This window comes from Aptenodytes patagonicus, chromosome 2 (assembly GCF_965638725.1).
Source record: "Aptenodytes patagonicus chromosome 2, bAptPat1.pri.cur, whole genome shotgun sequence".
NCBI classification, from domain to species: Eukaryota; Metazoa; Chordata; class Aves; order Sphenisciformes; family Spheniscidae; genus Aptenodytes; species Aptenodytes patagonicus.
Window position 1 is genome coordinate 151,640,509 of NC_134950.1, and position 22,312 is coordinate 151,662,820.

Sequence of the window (22,312 nt, forward strand, 5' to 3'; positions counted from 1 at the left end):
ATTTCAGGATGTAGTTCCACATTTTAAATAATATTAAAGAATGTGCTCTGATAGCACATCGCTTTGTAGAAAGCCTGCTGGGACCATCGGGTGTGTAGGTAGGATGGCTGTCGAGTCAGCTGTGCAGAAAAAGAGCTGCTCCCTTAAAGCATCTGTGTTCTTGCCCTATCTGGACCTTGCAAGTGGATATGCATGGACAGACTCCAGTGCCCCCATATAGCCGGTTTCAACGTTTGGGTTTATGCACCCTCTCTTGTGAAGGATGCACTTTTTTTTTTAAATTATTTTTATTTTGAATTAAAAGCTTTGCTGAGCTTTAGTGGGAGGAGAAGTGGGAGAGAAGTATGCAACGTGACATGAAAGGCAAAAGGTTATCTTTGGAGTTGTAGTAGATGAAGTGAGGAGAGTGGCTTTCCCTAAGGCTTGATGATGTGGTGGTGCCTGATGAAGGGAAGAAGGAGGCTGTGTATTAAGGAAAGTACCAGAAAGATGACAGAGAAGGAGAAAGTAAATGCAGCTGAAGCTGGAGGACTGGCTTTTTCTGTAACTCAATCAACTGAAAGCTCAACTGCTCCAGGATTCCTCCTCTTCTCAGCCTCCTGGCCTGTTTGGAGGAGATTTGCAAGTAAAATTTCAAAGTCAGAATTTGTTAGAAACTTCAGTCTCATCTTAACTGTTGAAAAAGTCTCATCTTGGCTGTTAAAAAGAAGCAGCTCCTTGTGACCACCTTGGTTTTGGTGTGTCTGTGAAGGATTGTGTGGTGGCCACTAACTAGCCCTGTGAGGGGCACTTTCAGAAACTCAGTCCTCTTGGAACAGGATTAGTTCTGCTCTGTTAATACAGAAACAGGGTCTGGGAAATGATCAGCCAGATCAGCTTTTAAGGAGGAGAAACTTACTGCTCCTCGATCCTTCAGAAATCTCCAGCCCTGCTGTCAAACTGAATCTGCATTATGTCCCACACCATCTGGTAATTGCTGTATGAATTACTTGATTACCCAGAGTCTCTGTTACCAAACTGTATTTATGTTCCCTTTGATATTTGAAGGATTGTAGTTGTGTTGTGCATGGAACCGTCACAGTGAGGAGTCCTTTCTCGGGGTGAGTCACGCTTGAGTATGTGCTTGAGATGTATGTACCATGTCGTCTCTGGAAGAGGCTGTGTCAAGACGAGTGAATGTGAAAGTTCTCTCTCTCACTGTTCTGGGAAATTTGTTTTAAGTCTCGTACTTAAAACTCTCTGCTGTGCTGCTTCTAGGAAAGGGTGGTTGAAGATAGGGAGTTGGGGTGAGGCAGAAATAAATTTCCATCTTATTTCCTTGTTAAATCAGCTGAATTTGACATCAGGAGCCCTGAAAAATCAAGGTGATGTGATGAATGTTTGAGTGCTAATGTTAGCTTGGTGAATATTCTTAGTATAATGGGTAGCACACAAAAATGAGAAGGCAATATTATATTTGATCCAAAGCATAAATTAGAAGGACAGCATCTTCAAGATGAGTGTGTCCAGAGACAACGCTAGTGTAGAATGACTTTTTTCCACATTTACATTTTAAAACATATATAAATTTTGTTTTTAAGGAAGGAGAGTAGGGTGGGAATGGTCATCTTCAGGTGCAGAAATGGAGAGAATTTCAAATGTAGAGTGGTATTTCTCTGACTTGTGACTCGTCAGGTTTGACAAGGGTTTGGCGGGTGTGGGAGGAGAGTAGGGGGATTCTGCATGACTTCCAGGTGGTTTTCCCCAAGAAATCAAAATGACCAAAGATTGCTATCTTCAGAATAGTGGCTGACTGTTTGGCTACAGAAACTTGGAATGAAAAAACTTGGAACCTGCTGCTGCCCTGAGTGTTTTTTTTCCAGATAGGCAGCAGCCAGCACTTGCTTGCTAAAAGAAAGTGCATCAGGCTCCACTTTAGAAGCTGAATCACCCTTAATACACACTCCTCAAGCGTGTCATTCTTTGAAACAAATCTGAGTGGGAAACTGAGGATAGAAAGGGGAATCATTCCTTGCCCAAGGTCAGTCAAGGTTCCATAATGCAAGAGAGAATATTTGGCAGTAATTCTTTGTTACCCTGTTTCTGAGTTGCTAGTGGGAACTCTTCCAAAACAAATCTAGTCCAATGGTCTAAATGCCTTATTTTGTAGTTTACTTTCTGTGTTGCTGCCTTTGAATTAGAGTTAATGAATTTCCTACTTCTGTCACAACAGACTTATTTAGAAGAAGACCAAAGAGTTCTCCTACAAGATACTGCTACTCTCTGCTCTGTATGGCCCTGTTCACTTGAGTGAATGGTAGAGGTAAAAGGAAGTTGTTGGAAGGTTCTTACCTATTTTCCTGCTCTAAGATAATGTTAAATAAATTTGAATTTAATTCAAAATGCGGATAGGAATCCTGGCTTGGAACTCTTTGGAGAAGAGGGGTAGACTTTGCTGTAGACAGGACAGTCAAAAGAAAGGAAGAGATCAAGTAAAGGAGCTCACCAAATACAGCTATCTCTGGGAGAAGGAGCTGGGTTGAGCCCAGGACAGGAAAGCCTCCTCCTGTGTTAGGCACATCTGTCCTTTCCAGCACTGTCTTCAAAAGTCATAGAAGGAAAGGTGGACATCTTCATTTTCCTGTAGGTGTTTTAGTGGAGACCACATAATCTCTACGTAGCTGTTTTCACACTCTCAGAATTAATTGTTTATTTTTTAAGTGCTGTAAAGAAAGAAATACTCGGTTTGCTGAAGATGTAAAAATCATGACAATAGTGAAAACTCCTCAAGCAGTTGGTATTGCAGAGTAGTCAGAAGATGATGGATAGCATCTTGATGCAGAGAAAGAAACTTTTTAGAGAAGGTGGGAAGTAGAGGTAGAAGCTTTTAATTATGTTCAATGCACAGGCATAATCTAGGCCTATACACTTCTCTCAATTCTCAGTTAATTTGATGTCAATATAAGGCTTGTACAGCAACAGGAATTGATTTTTCTTTTTCGTGTTCCTCCAAAGCTCTTGTAATGATAATTATTTTTTCACTGTCTTTTCTCACATTCAGACATCACTTTGGGAAAATATAGTCTCCTTGAGGATCAGCACAGTTTCTATTATTTCTAAACCATCCATTCACTGTTTTTTTTTTTTTTTTTCAATCCTGTTTTAGCATCTTGTGTCCTTTCTTCAAACAGTCACTCCCATTTCACTTTTCATCTCTTTCCTCACCTTCAGTTTCATCAGCTAAAACAATTCGCAGTAAAATGTTTTGTGCTGACACTTAAATGTCATCACCAAGCTTTACATGGCTTATGCTACAATGAAATGAATGGTATTGGTCATGGGGAGGCATGCTGCTTGGAAGCGTTTTCAGGCTCAAGGCTTTTTAGCCTGTTCTAAAAGTGAAATCTGTATCAGCTAATCTTGAAAATACAAATGATATGAATCTCATATTTGGGACAACTCAAGGCATATGTATGTAAACTTTCTTAAATGTGGTTTTACATTTTGCTGTGTCTAGGTATATTATGCAGGCCAGAAACATGTCACATGGTCTGGATCTAGCTCATGGATTCCTCCTGGGTAAGGTGATTCTAGTCTGTTTAAATATCACTGGATTTTGAGACCATAATCAGAATTGAACTGACTGCCACATCCTGGTTGAATGGCCCACCCATCAGGCTCTTGGCTTTTCTGGGGTCAGGACACTGCACACTGAAGTGCAGTTTCCTTCTCCCCCAACCACTTCTAACAGTCTCTTATGTCACTAAAACTAATTTTTTTCTCTCCCTGCCCCCCCTTTCTTTTTTTAATTTATTAAATAATCTTGTTTTCATATTGTCGCAAGTTAAGGGCTCAAATGTACTATCTGTACACCAAATACAAGTGTACTACTCCTAACTGTTCCTGCTTTACTGAAATACCTTGAGTGTAAATAGAGTCAGAACAGCATGAGGTCCCCTTAGGAATTTCAGCAGCTGTTTGACCATGCAACTGATGTTAGAGGGAAGGGCAAGAAAATGCCCTCCCATAGAGGGTGCAGGTGACTTGCTAGAAGATAGCTCGCTATAGATGATATACGGGGTTGGCTCCAACTGACATGTTTATTTGTTTTTACTTTTAATTTGTCATATAAAGTACTTAGTGCATTTTGATATGAAGCATAACTTGCTAATGAGACCATACCTGCTATTTGGGAGAGTTTGTGAGAAGATGTCAATATGATGACCACATTCTGAAGTAGTGATTTCTGCAAAGCGCTAAATTAATTCACATTGATCTTACAATACTGGAGGATCTAGCTTTTGTCTGTTGGTACACAGGAGGCCTCTTTCAGCTCCCAGTGGCTTTGACAGAAGTGCAAGCAGACCCCAGCTATACTACAGACCTATTTCCATAGGTTCTACATGTACGCATTCAATGAATGCATGTTAGAGCCATTTTTGGTGCTTCTGTAGTGCTATTTGACATCATAACTTCATTTCACTTTTCTACTTTTACTGCGTGCCCCCCTGAGACCTGTGTTATTTTGACTTGTGACATCCTGGGAGGCCCTACCTCTCATGGCAGTGCAGCTTCTGTCTGGAGTATTGACCTTCCCAGAACAAATTCATTAGTGGTCAGCATGGCCTCCATGGTTAGTTTTACCACACCTCCCACCCCCCTCTTTGAGCCATGTGTAGATTATTAGGCTATTTTCTTCTTGCTGGGAGCAATTTGGTTTTAATTTAAAATAAATGTTCTCTGTGAGAATTACACTGCTGCTCAACTTACTTTTTTTCTTTTCAGAGTGCTCTTCTATACAGAAGTATGCTACGGATGTAACTTGTTATAGCCTCCATCCCTTTGGACTATTCCTTGCTCAGCTTTTCCTTGTCATGGTGTGCCTGTTCAACACCTGGGTGTCATCTGCCATTAGGCAGTGATCCCACTGTTGTGGGACTGTCGCACCAAAAGACCTTTGTTCAGTGCTTATAACCACACGAGCCCTTGAGAAGGGAAGTCTTGCTTTCTTCCACAGTCACCCAGCTAATCTTTATCTTTGTTAGCAAAAAAATGTAGTGGAAAGAACTGAGACAGCTGATATGGAGATTTCTGACTGTAGCTCAGAGTGTTTGGTGTTCTGTTGTAGCACTTCTGCATCTTCAGAGAGCATTGCTTTCTGGCTGAGGTATAAAGCTCAGAAGTATTAATTCATGCAGCTGGCTGGTACAGGGACAGCACTTTCAAAGAATTGCAATACAAGTAATTTTCCCTTCCCAGACCTTACAAATCATATTTTTATGTAACCGTGTGGATCTCATCTATATCCCTATTGAAGAGTTTAACTGTAGGAAGAGCTTTCACATACAGAGTGGTCATCTTTGATCATCCTTGTTGCCTTTCACTGAACCTTTTTCAGTTCTACTCTAGGGGAGGGTATTAAATGTAGGATAGATTTATACAATAGCATAGTGATGGTCTCTGCTTTGGCCTCTATTCCTTTCCAGATAATCCTGAGTGCTCTGTATACTTCTGTGGGTAAAGTTTCTTCTCTGCTACTGAGCAATGAGCTGGTATCTCCATGGAACTGTCTGTTCTAACAATGAGATCTTTCTCCTGGGTGGTAGTGATCTGTTTGGGGTCTATCACTGCATATGTGAGGTTGGGATTGGCTTCCCCATATGTGTTCCATTTCACTTGCCATTTTGTTATCCAGTCATTGAGTCTCTAGTTCCTTACAGTTTCCCTCACTGGTACTACCTTGAATAACTTTGAGTCACCAGCAAAGTCTCACTTAACTGTTCATGCTGTTCCAGATCACTGATGAATACACAGAGGCCTGCAGAATTGCACCGTGACCTCCTCCCTCCTATTGCAAAAATGGAAAGTTTACTCTTCCTATTTTTAGCCAGATGTTTATTCATGTAAGGACTTTCTTAGGCCATAACTGCTAATGGTTCATGTCACGGCTGCTTACCTCACCTATAATTTCAAGTATGTATTGTAAGACCACCTTAGGGAATGGACTTTCATATTCTTTCATGTTTAACTGATACACTGTGGACTCATCAGTGAAAACACATCATAAATAATAACTTGATAAGAAAATCTTCAACTCTTCTATCTGGAGTGTAATATATTACGGATATTGGTCCCCAAATCAATCATTGCTTATAATAGATGAAATGTAATTTGGTGTAATTCAACGCAGAGGTTCTGCTGGCATGCTGAATGAGTGACATGCCAATGTCAGATCACCAGGACCTCCAGATAGTTTCCTGTGCATACTTTAACACATGCATTTTATATATGTTTGAATATACCTTATTTTCTTGTGTATACCTGAAGACATGTATTTTATAGATGTTTGAATATAGCTTATTTCTACATGTGACTTTTTGATATTTCAGAAGTGTTTCGTACTTATGAAAAATGGGCAGAAACATTGCTATGCATCAGCAGTGCTATCCAAGTGCCGACTTCATTTCAGTGGAACACCTGGATTTCCTACAAGTTCTTATTACCTGGAAGAGTAATTTAATTTAATAGGTTTTTATGAATAAAGGCAAATGTTTAGAAAAATTTCTGCTTACCAAATGGGCTTTTCTCTTCGTGGTGTAACTCAGGTGTAATGTCTTTGCTGAGACCTCTTTTGCTGGATGTCGTCCCAACTATTCAACAGACTGCTGCTTTGGCTCTTGGGAGACTTGCCAATTATAATGATGACCTGGCAGAGGCCGTCGTGAAGGGAGACATTCTTCCACAGCTTGTGTGTTCATTGTCTGAGCAGAATGTAAGGCATCATTGTTTTCTTAAGTAATCATTTTTTTTTCTATTGCACAGGGCAAGGGAAATCTTTCTGTATCAGCTATGTGCTGTTATTCTAATACAGCAATAAATGTACTGAAGTCAGAGGCAGCGTGTATGTTTGAACCCCTGAGAGATCAATGTGTACTGTGTGCCTAAGTTTGACTTCAAATCAGCTTGACTTTAAAATATCATCTTACCTTTTAGTGCACGATAGGAAATATATTCATGGCACTGTTATGTTTTTAAAATGTTGAGTGATGCTTTATAAAAGGTCTCTCTTTTAAAATGAGACAATTTGAAAGCTGTAGTGATAATTGACTAGGATTTGTGGACAATACCAGCCACTTGTAAAATACATATAAAAAAACTGAACTTCTGTAATGAAATATTTAATATCTCCAAACATAGCCTTTTGGAAATCTGTAGCATGAGAAATATCAAACCACTGACACAGGAAAATATACTGAAAGGTTTTCATCTTCATATTTGTCAAAAACAAACAAACGTGTAGTCACAATTGCAATGCAAATAAATCTGGTGGTCTCTTTCTCCCTTCTTGCAATTTTTCTTCAGGTTTTGCGTATATTCCAGCTTTGATTTTCCAGTGATCCTAACCTAGATTAACAGAAATACTTTCAAATAAGGTTCCTAATAACTGGAAAAAGAAAGAGACAGCTGAGAGTTAAGTACATTGATATCACAGCCATACTTAGGTTGCAGTTTTGATTTATTAGATTTAGGAGAAGTAGGATTTCAATGGAAATATAATTTGGAAAACTATATATTTTCATTTTCAGTCTTTTCAGGAAAACATAAATGTAAGTACTCGTATTTTTTTTTGTGCATATAGGTCATTGCCTATACAATTAATCTTAAAAAAAGAAAAGCTAAAGAAACTGGTATAGTATGGAAAGAAAGTTAAGGTTTTAGTTAGACAAGTTTATAACTGTTTTTGTTATTTTATTTCTATTTTTAAGGGAAGAAGGGGACCAAAACTATCCCCTATTTTGGTTTGGACACTATCCCCCTGCTACAACTCAAAGCCCTCACTAAATTAGTTTGAGTACTCTGATTTATCTCTTCCATGTTACTGCCCATTCTGTCATTACATTGAGATGGCTGTAATTCAGAATCACTTGGGGCAGCAGCAAGATTAGTGTGAGGTCATGGAAAGCCTACTATGCCTTGGTGACTGAGGGCAGGTGAAGGAAACTCATTATCCAGTTCATGCAGAGTTTAGCAATGCATGCAGTTTGTTACTTCCCATAGGCAAAAAAAACCCAACCGAGATATGTTTCCATTCCACTCTTCATGTATCAACTTCTATATTTAAGGAGGAGATTCTCTGAGCACACAATAAGTATTGATTCTACTGATTTATGGAGAACAGTTACAGGGTCACATCCCAGATCAATGTTTTGTCAATTAAACTGAGCAAAATACAGTTTTACAGTGTGTTCTGACTGTGCCTGTTTGTTTGTAATACGGTTTGTTTGTAAATAAATGTGTTTTGAATAATAAAAACAAAGAAGTGTTTTTCTTTGCCAGGAACAGAATTACTTAACAGAAATAACATACCCATATTTGCACAGACATAGACTGGTGTAAACAACTATAGCTCCATTGAGTTCAGCAAAACTTAGAGTAACTTGCATTAGCTAGGTGTTTGACCATTTGTCTGTACTATTTCCCTTTAATTCTGTTCCCCCTAAATGATGTTTAATGCTTTGCTTGTAAATTATGTTTAATGTACCTGCTTGTAGGCCTTAACTTAGAAGACTGGATTTTTGGCATCAAGGAATTATATCAGTACTGGTAAACTAAGCAGGGTTAAGGCATGTGTTTGAGCACTGGAAGATGACTGTGCTCTTTAATTGTTAATGTTGGTTTTAGCCAATGCCAACCATCAAACTACTCGGCAATGCCTGGACATGGTTTAGGAGATAGCACAAGGTGGGGACAGTTTCCAGTAGTATAGATGAGGCCGTTGCGCTTTGAGGGAAGAGGAGTTTAGGTGGGTGGACGTGGTATGCTGTGTTGCTTCCCTTCAGGGCCAGGGAGTGGGCCTGCGTCCCTTTTGCTTCCTGTGGAGCCATTGCAGATGCTCCTCTGTTGCCATACCTTAGTGCTTTAGATCAGACTTTCAAAGGTGTTTGGGAACCTCACAGGATGCACAAAAGCACTCACGTGGTTCGTTGTTTCTCTGGACTTGATCCAAAAGGGATGTGGGCTTTGTGTTGTTTTAAGTTTTGGGTACCTTGACATTAGGAATCGAGCACTGTGAAGTGCCCGGGCTCCCTGTGCAGAGGAGGGGAGAATCAAGCATCCTGGAATGAGATTAAAGCCAGCAGGCACACAGACAGAGAGCCTTCTAGAGCTAGTCTGTAGGGCTGATCTGTCAAGTGCCAGGCTGGAAAGCATACTTCGGGCACGTGGATGTAGCAGTCGATTATTTGTGTCCCAATGAATCTTGCACTCATTGCTGCATAGTGGCTTCAAGAGGGAGTTGAACTGTCTTTCTCCCAACACAGTTGTCTGTGGCCAGAGTGCTTTAACTGGGCTCTAGATTTTGAAACTGCAAGGCAGGGGAAGAAATTTAATCTTCAGCTTCCATGTCCCAATGATAGCTATGAAACTGCAGGAGGAGACTGAAATATGACTTTTTGGGGGAAAACTTTAACTCTGCTTTTAGAAGAAATCACAACCACCACCGTAATTCACGTGGAACCCCATGATATGTGCAGCATCGTATGTCATATATATGCTCAAAACATGTGTTTGGTCCAGCACTGAGGGAGATGGGTAGAACTGAGACAAGTGCTTGGATTTCGCTTGAACTTGTAACAGAGATGCCAAGCTGTTTAGTCCTGTCAAAAGTGAGCTGTTTCTGGACACATGCAGGAATAGAATCACAGGCTGCCTGGTCAAAACTGAGGGTCATCCAGTGTGGGTGTTTGGTGGGATGGGTTTTCAGGATCTTAACTGTGGGCTTAGGCAGTATTTAGACATTTCAGGATTCAGATCCTAAACCATTTTGTTGGATCTAGTTCTCTGTGCCTCTGTTTCCTGTTTGTAAATGTAAACAATGTTTTTCTCATAGAGATGTTGTGAGGGTATATACGTTAGAAATTGTGAAACCTTGCAAGTGTCACAGATGGGTAGAATTATTTTAGGAGGTTGCCCTGCATAACCTGTGTAATCTGGTTAAATATGTTAAGAGCTATTGTTTTTGCAGCTCTTATCATTCACTACTCACTTAAACAAACAGACTTATCTAGACTATTATCTTTTCCCCATATCCTCTCAGCCCTCTCATTTTTTTCTGTTTGTTTATGCACTTACTGCAAATTTTAGATAATGAGCTGTCTCAAAGAAGGACTGTAAGGTTCATTGTGTGATGTCTGGTGGTCCTGATTTGGATCTGTATGAGATATTGCTGCTACTAAAAAAGTTTAATTTATGCATGTCTGTACTGTATTATGCTTTGAACTATTTAATGTTAGTAAAAGCTTTTTTTTCTTTCTTTCTGATTTGTATAGCGTTTCTACAAGAAAGCAGCTGCATTTGTGCTAAGAGCAGTTGGTAAACATTCTCCACAGCTAGCTCAGGCAATAGTTCAGTGTGGAGCACTGGAAATGCTTGTGATTTGCTTGGAAGATTTTGACCCTGGAGTCAAAGAAGCTGCATCTTGGGCACTTGGGTATATTGCCCGACACAATTCAGGTAACAAGTTTCACATGTGTTATCTTTCAGCTTAATGCTATGTAAGAGTTACAATAAATTGCATTATTGTAATGTTCATAAATAGAACAATATGCTTTTTCTTCTCTACTGTTATAAAAAATTAATTTTGGAATAAAAACCTACTCTAACTATACCAATCTGACAATGCTGTACCTTTTGTGGGAAACTGGCGTATCTGACACCTGCGGTGCCCAGTTATGAGAGGTGCTCTAAGAGGAGATGCATTGGGCCCATGGCCGGGAAGGGACACTCTGTTTTATTCTCCTTCATGAAGAGATTTCAGAATCTTTATGTATTGTGTAACTGTTACTGTGGAACAAAGTTTCTTTTGCTCAACATTAGTTCTTATTTTATATACATAGCAAAATGGAGGAGCCTGGGCAGAACCAGGTTTCATTCAGCTTGCAGCAGTGCCTGCAGGATAAATGTGCCAAATTCATTGCACTGACTATGTTATCATTAGCCAGTAGACCACACTCTTCTCTGAGAGTCAGGAATAGATCCTAGGAATCTGATATCGAGCAGTTCACTGCTGTCTCACAAGCAGTTGTATAACTCACTGGCAGTGTCACGTTCCTATTTAAAAGTTGATCCACGTGGTTGATAATTCTTTTACCAGCTATTTATATAGTTCAAGTAAAAGTTTAGAGCTATGAATCAAAGAACTGAGGTAAGAAACTGCTGGCTGGAAAGAGTGGGAGAAATGGCTTGTGTTCATATTGTTTGAAGTTAAACTTATTCTAGGATCATAACATTAACTCATGCATTTATGTTTGGTTTTGGCTTTAAAATGTGCATAGACTGAATTTGGAAGTGATCTTCTTTCTTTTTTTAATCAATATGGAGTGTTGGATTGCAGAAGGCATGGGGGATTTCCCCTTACCACTTAGAGAGAGGGTTAACTTACTGGAACAGACTCCAAGGTTGTCAGCACCTTCCTAACGGACTGCTTTTTCTGGGGAACAAATTCATTCTTGGGGCACCTCTGTGTGCTAAAGATCTTTTATCCTTTGGTCACCGGGTCTGAATCCCACCCTTGGTGGAAAATAATTGTTGCTTCCATCTGAAAGATATTTGTTTAAGTGTCATTTGAAAGTGTTCCTTTGTATAAATGTGTGTAGTGTAAGTGTGTGTCTGTGTTACTCTTAACATAAACATTTCTGTAGTTTTGTTATGTCAGTAAATCAATATTGACTCACTTTGATTGCCCTTCATGCTATTCACTGCATGAATGCTGGCTGATCTTTAGGGTGATCCAGTTCACTCTGTGATGGCATTGTCTGCAAAGATGGAGATGATGTGGGGGTAGTGAAGGCAACAAACTCCTTGTACAAATTTTTATTCCATGGTTATGAATTATTTATTCACTGACAGTGAATGGGTGCATATCTTGTGTCAATTTATGCCAGCAATAAGAACAGCTTTTTCAGAAATTAGGTTGAAATTGCAAGTGCTACCAAGCTGCAAGCATCAGGACATGGACAGATCCCTAGATGTAATCAGTTAAAAAAACCCCAAAAAACCCCAAACCAAACCAAAACAACATGAAAAAAATTGTTCTTCCTCTGCCCAGCTACAGCCAACTTGGGGGATTTACCTTCCTCTATAACACAGTCACAGGAAGTCTCTAAAATGATTACTGAAAGTAGAGGAGTTCTACTGAAGAAAGATCACTGTGCATGGTATGTTTCTTACACTCCTACAAGCATGCCTTTGCAACAGGATATTGTTGGAGATGGGATACAAAGATAGATGGACCTGTTCTTACCAACATCTGGTGTTTACTGTTCAAGAAACTCTGGATTAGACTCACATGCTTGTGTTGACAAAATCTGGCCGTTATTATTTTCTGTCATTGACTGTCTGTGGACACATATTGCAGATTAAACTCTAAAAATAGAGTTGGGTGTGAAATGGTTTTCCCCACCCACGAAAGGTTTTTCAGTTTCAAAAGTTGTTTCAGTTCCAAACTGGGACAACATTAAGACAAGATTTTTTTTTCTCTCCTGAAAAGACTGGGGGGTAGGGAGGCTTATTTGCCCCAGCAAGAGAAGTTCAATAATTAGGGCATATGTCTGGGATGTATGTGGGAGACGGATTAAAGTCCCGATCTGTCTTAGGCAGGATGTGAACCTCTGTCTCCCTCAATGCAAGCAAAGGCTCCCAGCATTCGGCGATAACTGTTTGCAATGGGAGGGTCTCCCTGCTTTTAATCAGAAATTCCATCCATGACCTGGTAAAGCTGCTCTCTAGGATCTGCGGTGTATGTTCCCATGAAAAGGCTTCCATTCTGAGAAATCAAGACTTCTTTTTTTTTTTCCTGATGAAAACATTCTCTGATTAGCAAGTTCCCTACTGTCTTCATACAACGATCTCTTAAAATGCAGTTCTTCTGTGAACAGATGTCTCCGGAAGGCCTGTGAGATTTTAGGTCAAGACAAATGTCTCATGAGATTTGAAGACACTAGAAATCTTGCCAGGTCAGATTCCAAAATTTAGGAACAGCTCTTGCAGTTCTGCTCTTTCTTGAAGATCCCTTTGAGCTGAATTTCAGACGCTGATCTTACTCCAAAGTATACAGATCAGTATGCTGTAATTTTGCCATTCATTGTTTCTACTATTTGTGTTTGAAAAGAAGTGTAAAGTGTTTCAAATACCATCAAAATACCATCAGGTTCATGAAAAGTATTTTGTAAATTTTTACTTATGCCATATTCAGTTACTTTTAAAATGCAAAATTCTTATGTTCGAGATATGCAAATAACTTAGCTTTCCATTTGCTTTGCTTACATAAAAATTTATTAATTGTCTCCTATCTGCTTCAGCATATTGTAAATTGGTAGGAAAACAAAAATAAACAACACTATTTATACTCAAGTATATTGCTGAGAGTGCAGTTATGCTTATTTTCTGTCATACAGTGGTACCCTTAGGATCATAGGATAGCTCAGCTTGGAAGGGACCTTAGGAGGTCTCTAGTCCAGCTTCCTGCTCAAAGCAGGGTCAGCTACAAGGTTAGACCAGGTTGCTCAGCTCTTCAGTGATTTGAGTCTAGCAGTAACTTTGTCTTATTCCAGGGTCTAAGCTTGCCCTGTAATTAATGACCTCCATCCTTCTCCTGATGAAAGGTTTTCCCGCTGGTTCCAGTGGAATCTTTAGCACTGTGGTTGTAGTGGTCTGCATAAACGTGTGATTTTGAAGTGCAGCCCTTGGGCTACTTGTGGGGATTAGAGTCTTCCTCTGTGGCTGTTACATGATCACACAGTCCTCAGAAAAATATAGTATGGGTGGTTGTTTTGGTCAAAACCTGTTATTTCCTGTGGATACACCTGCCACCACAGCAGGGTCTGTTTGAGAACCCTGGTCTGGACTGAAACTTGCATTTGCTTCCAAGCAAAGAAGGTTTTGCTGCTGCTCCACTATGTGAATATGGCATTTGTTCAGAGCTGATTTTCCTTCTCTGGGGACTACCTGCACATTCACTTTCTCACCTTCATCTTTTCTCCCTAATCTTTTTTTTTTTATCCATACTATTATTGCCAACATGTTAATGTTAGTATGGATTTTTTTTAGTAACAACTTAAACCAGGTTAGATGAATCCTGTAAGACTTCCCACTGAGTTCAATGGGTATGTAGTCAGCATCTTACTGACTCCTCTTCGTTCACTTTCCACTCTTCCTGATCACATAAACGCATGACTAGGCCTCAGCTTGCTTTGAATTAATTTCTTAGTCCCTGATGAGTACTCTTGTATTGAGACAAATCAGTACAACTCTACTACAACTTTTAGTTGAACTGGTAACATCTTAAACTCCGAAGTCTTTCTTTATCAGTCTTTTTTCTACCTCCATGTCAGTCTGTCTTCATGTCTGCAGTATCTCCATTTGCTAAAATCTGCCTCATACTGTTCTGGACAAAAGCAACTAATTTATGGTGGGTTTTGAGTCTTCGTTCTCTTGTCTCTGAGCATACGTAGAATAACATTTCCTACGTTCACTCACGTAGGGAGGAGTCCTACTTTATCATCATGTAATTGGACAGGTTCCTTGAGTTGTACCCCAAACTGAAGTTCGAAGCCCAGGGTTTTCATAACTTCCTGTGGAATTAAATGAAGTTCATAAATTAGTTTTTCTCTGCTGTCTTTCTCTTCTTCAGCTATTGGTCTTGTCTTTGCCCTTATAATGCAGTCTTGGCATATTGTTCAGAAAAGTCTTTTTGTAATTTGTTCCAGCTCTTTTAATTTCTTTGACTGAATATTTTTAAAAATTTCTTCTTGACAACTGTATTTTCTCCTTTAACTCTTTCTCAGCCTTCATTTTTTTTCAGCTCAGTCTGTGTTTTGTAATTGGATAGCAACGTTTCATGAATCCTTTGGTGTGTAGTCTGAATTAAAGATGTTCTACCAAGTGGGAAGGTTAATTGAGCCTCTTTTTGAGAAAAAAGAATTACAATTATCATAGAATCATTAATACTTAGAATCGTAGTTTTGGGCTGAGTTTGCAGGGGAATGTGATGGGAAGATCTATATTTTCTTTTGTCCCTGCCTCAGCTTTCCTGTTTTTCTGACAGTCCATGTACTGCTTGTCTGTCTTTTGACACATGGTCCAGCCCTACGTGTGGTAAGTTATTAGCCATGAAGCTTATAAACACCACTGAAAGAACAACCATTTAATTAACCATGACCAACAGTAACCGTCAGTATTTAAATGATGTCAGATTCCTAACAGCAAGAACTGATCAAAATTGAATCAGATTTAGTTTGCTCTTTTAAAATAACTTTTATGGTTGCTTTTGCATGCCTGGGTGTAGCTGTGACCTTGAAGTATTGCTCTTTCTCTCCCTACTTGAACTTCATGATTTCAGCTCATAAGGCATCAAAGAAACCCATTCTTCTAGTAGTATCCTGTCCTTCTTGACATGATTTTCCTGATATTAGCATCTCTTAGCAGACTGTAGGCAATTGAATTGGTTGCTCTCAAGTTGCTTCTGAGGCACAGACGGATGGATTAATCTGGACTGTTGGTCAGTAGTTCATGATGTATACCACTTGGTCAGTGTACAGCATCAAAATACAATTTGAAGAAATCAAGTATGGCTTTTTCCATGAAAAGCTGAATGTAGGTTATACCACTTGTATTGATTAGCTAAGTTTTCAGGTTTGTTTTCAGATACGTTTCAGGTACATTTCATTTCAAATTTGTAAAACTGAAGATATAGCATTTGGGTTTTGTTGAAATCTTACGATTTGCGTGTATTTGGAGGATGCACACTCTCCATTTTCAGTCAAATAGTTATTTGAAAAGTGAATCTTGAAGGGTTAATTTTGTATTAGTTTAAAAATTACTGCATTATTATAATTTTGTGAGGTAATATTTATACTTTCTTTAAAATATTACAAAATAACAGACTGTAAATATTTGACTTATCACATGTATTGGAGTGTATAGCTATACATCACTAATTGAAAACAAATCTGGTCAGGAACATTATTTGGATATTAACAACGTAATGATGACATGACTTAGATTTCATGAAAAACTATATTAGTCTATGTATATTTAATGAAGTATGCTATATTTTTCTTAGTATGAAAATCTCTTTATGGATGGACTATAAATCAAAAGCTAAGTTAGAGTCTTGAAATACAACAGCCATATGTTGCCATGGTACTGTAAGTCAAGATAAATGTTAAAGATAATAATGGATACGCATAATAAGGTGTAGCAAAACTGTACTAAGAACCTAATAGATTATTGAATCCCCCATGATTTTTACCACTTTTTCAACACTATTTCAAAATAGCACAGCTTGGTTATAGTATAAATTTTTCTTCTGATATCCAGTAATTCTTATTTTAGGACTGTGATTAATGCTGCATACATGGAGAGAGCTAATGAATTTCTAATAGTGTAATTTTTGTCCATGTCAGCTAATCATATGCTCAGATTTTTTTTTCTTTTTTATTTAAGGTGCAGTTAGTTAAGGATATTGTACTAATCTCAGACACACAATATCCCACTGATGATATTTCTCATTTGTGTAATTGTGTATGATAACATTTTCATGTCATTAAAGTATAAATTCTGTCTTGTCCCACGTATGGTAGCAAAACCTAGCTTTGATCAGCAAGTTCCATTTTTCCAATCTTTTATGTAAGATAAATCTTTTATGTATGTTTTTTGTATTTCTGTTTTTGGCATTTGATCTATGCTAATATCTGCTTATCATTTAAAGAGGGTAAAATGCTCTCTAATTAGGTGGTTGGTAAAATTTTGGTACTTTGGCTTTCTGTGTTGTTGTTAGCCATGCATAAAATGCTTTCCTATTGATCAGTGTAGAATAGCCAGGGTTTAAACAGCTGACATCTGCTTACTTTAAAAAAAGAAAAAGAAAACAGAATAACAAACCATTTCAGCCTAATCTACCTCAAATGTGTGCATGTAAATGGGGGTCCATCTATTGACCTGCATTCTTTTCAGTTGTGGATTGGTCCACACGGTTTATGAAACCAGGAGGGCTGATTTGAAATGCAGATGTCGAGACAGTGAACTACACCCTCCCCTTTTTCCTTTGCTGTATCTGTCAGGGTGAAAAATGGCTTGCACAAGGGTCAGTCACCCATACTCACTTAATTACTTTCCTTGGACCTACAGAACTGTCACAAGCTGTGGTGGATGCAGGAGCTGTTCCTCTTTTAGTGCTCTGTATCCAGGAGCCAGAAATTGCTTTGAAAAGGATTGCTGCTTCAACTCTCAGTGATATTTCAAAGCATTCTCCAGAGTTAGCACAGACAGTAGTGGATGCAGGAGCTATCGCTCACTTAGCTCAGATGATCCTGAACCCTGATGCTAAACTGAAGGTACATTTACAAATTATTTTTTTAATCTCCATTATACCAATCATTACTTGACATTGAATCAGAGACACTGATGTCCATATTTATTTAGGAAGCTCTTGTTTTGGGCGCTAACAAAATGTAACTACATAGTTAGTGACAAAGAGTTGTGAACATATTCACAGATTTAGCTACTGGATAAAAACTGCTGCTCTGTGAGGAACAGCTAAACTAATCTTTAAAGTGAATAGTATGATATTTTTTTTTTTTTTACAATTATATAGTGTATGAAGAATGCAACAGATATTTTTAATAGATAAAATTTGCAAAATTCAGTTACAGAAAAGGTTTTGCGTACTATAAACCAGTTAATATTAAATGTATTATTGTATTTTAGAATGTACTGTCTGATGTAAATAGCTGTTGTCGAAGGTTTAACCACTAGAGTTTAACTGACAAAAAATTTGTTTCTTAATATAATTTTTCTGTTTAACAGAAACAGAAGACAACATAAAAATGCCACTTGAAACAAATAGATAAAAATTCTTTAATACAAGGTCTGACAGACCAAACTTATGCAAAAAAAGATACTTTCTATAGATTTCACTAAATTTTAAATTACAGTTTTAAATGGTATATATATTTTTTCCTTTTTAATACATAGCAAGCTTGAATGGGATAAAACAAAGGAGAAACTTTTATTCAGGAACCAGCGAATGTTCTGTGCCATTATATTCGTGCATGAATTGACTCAGTGAATTGTAAAATAGCTGTAATTGTTTTCCCTATCCTGCTTTGTTTTCCTTGATGCAATAGATTTTTGTGTGCAGGAGTGTATGTTGTGGGATGTTTGTATACTATTGATTTTATAACAATTTTTATTTACTAGCGTCAGGTGCTGTCAGCTCTAAGCCAAATAGCAAAGCATTCAGTGGATCTTGCAGAGTTGGTGGTTGAAGCAGAAATTTTCCCAGTTGTGCTCACATGCCTGAAGGACTCAGATGAATACGTCAAGAAAAATGGTGCAACTTTAATTAGAGAGATAGCAAAGCATACGCCTGAGGTAAAACCTTGAAAATGCAAATACAAGGTCATATCATTAGATTTTACACTTTAAATAAAATACAGGATTATTCTGTCATTTGCTTTTTGAAATGGAAGGCAAATAGCTGTTTGGCATGTTCGCTGGAAAAATATGGAAATGCTTGCTGAAGTTATGAGATGTGTATTGAATATGAATTTGGTTAGGAAAGTGGGAATCATATAATGCGTACCTAGCTACTTTATTCCATAAGATATCTCGCAGAGAGGGAATTTTAGCCTGACAGTATTGTCAGTCCTAGATACTAAAAATATCATGAGAAAAGCCTCACAGAAGTCATGATACCAGCTAATAAATGACAAGATCAGCCTATAACAATAATAGATGGTGTGTGTCTTTTCTAAAAATCTTCTGGGGTGCTGGGATCACATTTTAATTATTTTTCCAATGACAATGAAGGGCAAAAGTTCTCTTAGTTATTATTAAACTGACGGTAGTTTCTTTTATTAGCTTGAGTTCATAATTTGAGTCTCACCATTTGCAATGTTTTTGCCAATAATTGATACAGGAAGATGGGGATGTTTGGCAAAGTCAATACAAAATAAATAGGAAAAACAAGTAATTGTAACTATGTTAATCTGTCAGACCATAGAGATAATTAAAAGGCTGTAAATGTGACTCTGGAATGAAATACAAGCAATGTATTTGTGGAACACACTAATGCTGAGCACAGTCATTTCAAAATCATGATACTAGCTTAACAATTGAGAAGTGTTTGTTTAAACTTGAATATTGTGCTGTTTCTTCAGTCTGCTAGTCTTTAAGCTGTTGGTGATTAAAGGTTGCAGTCTTGTCACATTTCCTGCTTTCTCTCTGCACCTCATGAGCAATGCAACTTCACTTTCTCAAAAAAGTGAAGAAATTATAATTATCAAAGGGGGGCACTAGAGTCGGAAGCCAGAGGCCAAACTCACAAGACTGCAGGTAAAGTCAGAAGAGCTGCTAGCGCAGGATCCTCCATGCAAGGGGAATTGGCCATTCTAGCAGCTCTCCAAAGGAGCTGTAGGAAGTATCTTGGTGACTCCCAGTGGGAAGACACAAACCACGTTCCACTTTAGAGTGACAGTGATCTCTGTCCATCTCTGAGCAACTCTATTCAAGCAACACGTCGCAGCAGAGACAGATTGGCAAACGATATTTCTAGAGGAGTTGGCTGTGTCAGTCGTGTGAGCGTTGTGGCTTTTGGATCTCAGCTCTCTATCTGCATATGCAGTAAAATTCATGTGAAGGTCAGGATCTGGGGGACTTGCAGCGGGGCCTGAGGGTCACAGCACCAGGGAGTGTGTCTGTGCAGGAGCTCTGTGTACAGGGCTGTGCCCAGACGTAGGACTTGGTCCTCACTGGCTGCAGTTCACAATCATGTGGACAGTTTTTCCTAAGTAATAACTTTAAATTTCATCTAGCTGTTTAATGAAGAAAACAGTCCCCTTTTAAAGGCTCTAAGGCAACAGTGGATTTTATGTTTATTGTCCTGGCTTCGGCTGGGGTAGAGTTAATTTTCTTCTGAAACCAGGACATTCATATAAATCAATTGGATTGGAAATCCACATGCCTCAGTTTTGTTCATTTGATTTTGACTTAACCTGTTTCTTTTGCTTTGGAATCTGGGAAAAATGTGATATACCTAATAAGATAGAAGAAAATAATCATAATATGAAGTTATTTTAATTTCTATGCATTGTTGATATCATACATACACTACTGCTGTCCTTCAAGTGATGTGAGAAGTGATACCTTTTCGAAAGAAACATGTTGCATAGCTTGATACACACAGCAAGCATCATAGACTGTGGACATGATTATCATTTATAAGCAAGGCTATATAGTTTGGCATTCTGGGGCAAACTCCATTGCCCATCTAGTGTGTTCCCTGGACACCTCCCTCAGAATACCCTAACATGGCAGAATGGTGTAGTCCAAGTTGGTTTTGCGCATCCATGACAGTTGTCTTTGGCTTCATGCCTCAGTAGGGGGATCCACAAAGACTTTTATGCTGCAGAGGTTATCTAGAATGCAGGTGAGAGGAGGAGAGGGCCTTTCCCTCTGACCCTGCATGGAACATATGATGTTGGCTTGGGAATGAGTGGGCACTAGTATGAAAGACTATCTGGCTCAGTAGGTGCATCTTCAAGGGCATTCATGTATTAGGCTGTCATTTGCATGATTCTTTGGTGTATGCTAATGGTGTTGAGAATATGTCATTCCATGCTGTACAGCATCAAGAATTCAGAGTCCTGATTTCCTCGCAGTAAAGTCAATCAAAAACAGAGTAGCAAAACAGCTTCATTCCTGAGAACTTCATGCTGCACTTAGTGCCCAACAGTCTGTATGATACATCACTCTTATTCCAGCTTTATTTTGTAAATCAGGAGCAATACACTGAAAGACTTTTCTGATGTAGTGCTTTATGCCTGTTGATACTTCACAGTATCTAATCTCTTCTGTTTATCTTTTTAGCTTTCACAGCTTATAGTAAATGCAGGTGGAGTTGCTGCTGTGATTGATTGTATTGGCAGCTGCAGAGGGACTGTCAGACTGCCTGGCATCATGATGCTTGGTTACGTAGCAGCTCATTCGGAGAACCTGTCAATGGCAGTGATTGTCTCCAAGGTTAGCTATCACTTTGTTGTCTTCCTATAACTCTTCAGTGGTATTCTGAGAAAGAGATACAAATTAATATAGGAGGAGAATTTATTTTGTGACAGAATTATATACTTGCTGTTGATGAATGCACGTTCTCCTAATATTGCTGCTTGCTGTGGCTGAAATTATGTGGTAACCTGATCAACGTGTGTCTTTATGAAGTTGAACCTTTTATAAAATGTCCTGGATTAGTTTGTGAACATCCATTTGTATTATGGTACATGATTTTTCTGTGCTGCAATTGCATGGGTACAGAAAATAAGTCAGTGAATTTCTATGGTCTGTTTCCTCTTAAAATGAATACTTGTGGCTACATCAAAACCCTTTTTGAAACAAGAATGTTTAATGGCACGTTCTTCATTGCACTAGCATGACTCTGCTAGTACTGCTAGAGTAGTCTTGCAACAGGAATCTTCAGACTTGAAAAGACCTCAGTTTCTAATGTAGTATGGTTTGATTCAGTTGTGCAAGTGACATTTCAAAGGAGATAAGCTATACATTTTCGGGTTTAAATAAATTCTGCTGGGCAATGATATAGAAGGGAAAGAATTTGCAATATTCACAATAGGTGAAATTAGTGCCTGACATAATACTCTGATGTGAATAATGCTAACTAATGAGAGGAGGGAGGAAGTAATTTCACTGAGCATTGTTGGCCCATTTTCACACTGTGTCAGTCATTTAAAATATACTGTATGAGTGGAAACAACAAAACAATAAAAACAGAGGAACAGAAATGTCTTCTAGTAGGAATGCAAGTTAAAAAATGGAAATTGCTACAACGTAACATCAGTAAGCATGCAGGGAGGGTAGGAGTGATCAAAAAAATGCTCTTCTGCATTTGAAAACTAAAGAAATAGATACTTTTTCCTTGCCCTCTCTGGATGCCCTTCTTCCCTGGATGTGTCTCCGTCTCTCCACTTTCAGGGATGCCTAGAGCAAATATGCTCCTGCTGTTGAATGCTTGACGTTAAGTGGGATGAATCCAGGATTCATGAGGAATTCCTCATGCTTCATGGGGAAGCACCCAAGTGATAAATTTTTGAAGAGTAATAATGTTTGCTACCGTAACTGAATGGGAGCGCAGTGAGAGATTTTGTAGGAATCTGTGCAAACTCTCATGAAATTAAATATTTTAATGAATGATCCACAAAAGAAACCCAAATAAACCCAAAAACCACTTAAAAAAAATTTCTTTCAGGGGAAACTAAGCTTGTGG

General features: G+C 38.5%; 1 protein-coding gene across 2 annotated transcripts in view; it reads left to right on the forward strand.

The window, feature by feature from the left end:
- SPAG6 (sperm associated antigen 6) overlaps positions 1-22,312 on the forward strand; it is a 38,103-nt gene that overhangs the window by 5,082 nt on the left and 10,709 nt on the right. Inside the window, exons 1-7 of one of the 2 annotated variants that reach the window (XM_076331681.1) lie at positions 933-969; positions 3,497-3,558; positions 6,585-6,751; positions 10,308-10,491; positions 17,167-17,372; positions 18,238-18,411; positions 20,908-21,060. In XM_076331681.1, coding sequence (XP_076187796.1) covers positions 953-969; positions 3,497-3,558; positions 6,585-6,751; positions 10,308-10,491; positions 17,167-17,372; positions 18,238-18,411; positions 20,908-21,060 — 963 coding nt within the window. In that variant the 5' untranslated portion in view covers positions 933-952. Of the gene's footprint in view, positions 1-932; positions 970-3,496; positions 3,559-6,584; positions 6,752-10,307; positions 10,492-17,166; positions 17,373-18,237; positions 18,412-20,907; positions 21,061-22,312 lie in introns of those variants that run through there. The other variant, XM_076331680.1, reaches the window with a different exon arrangement.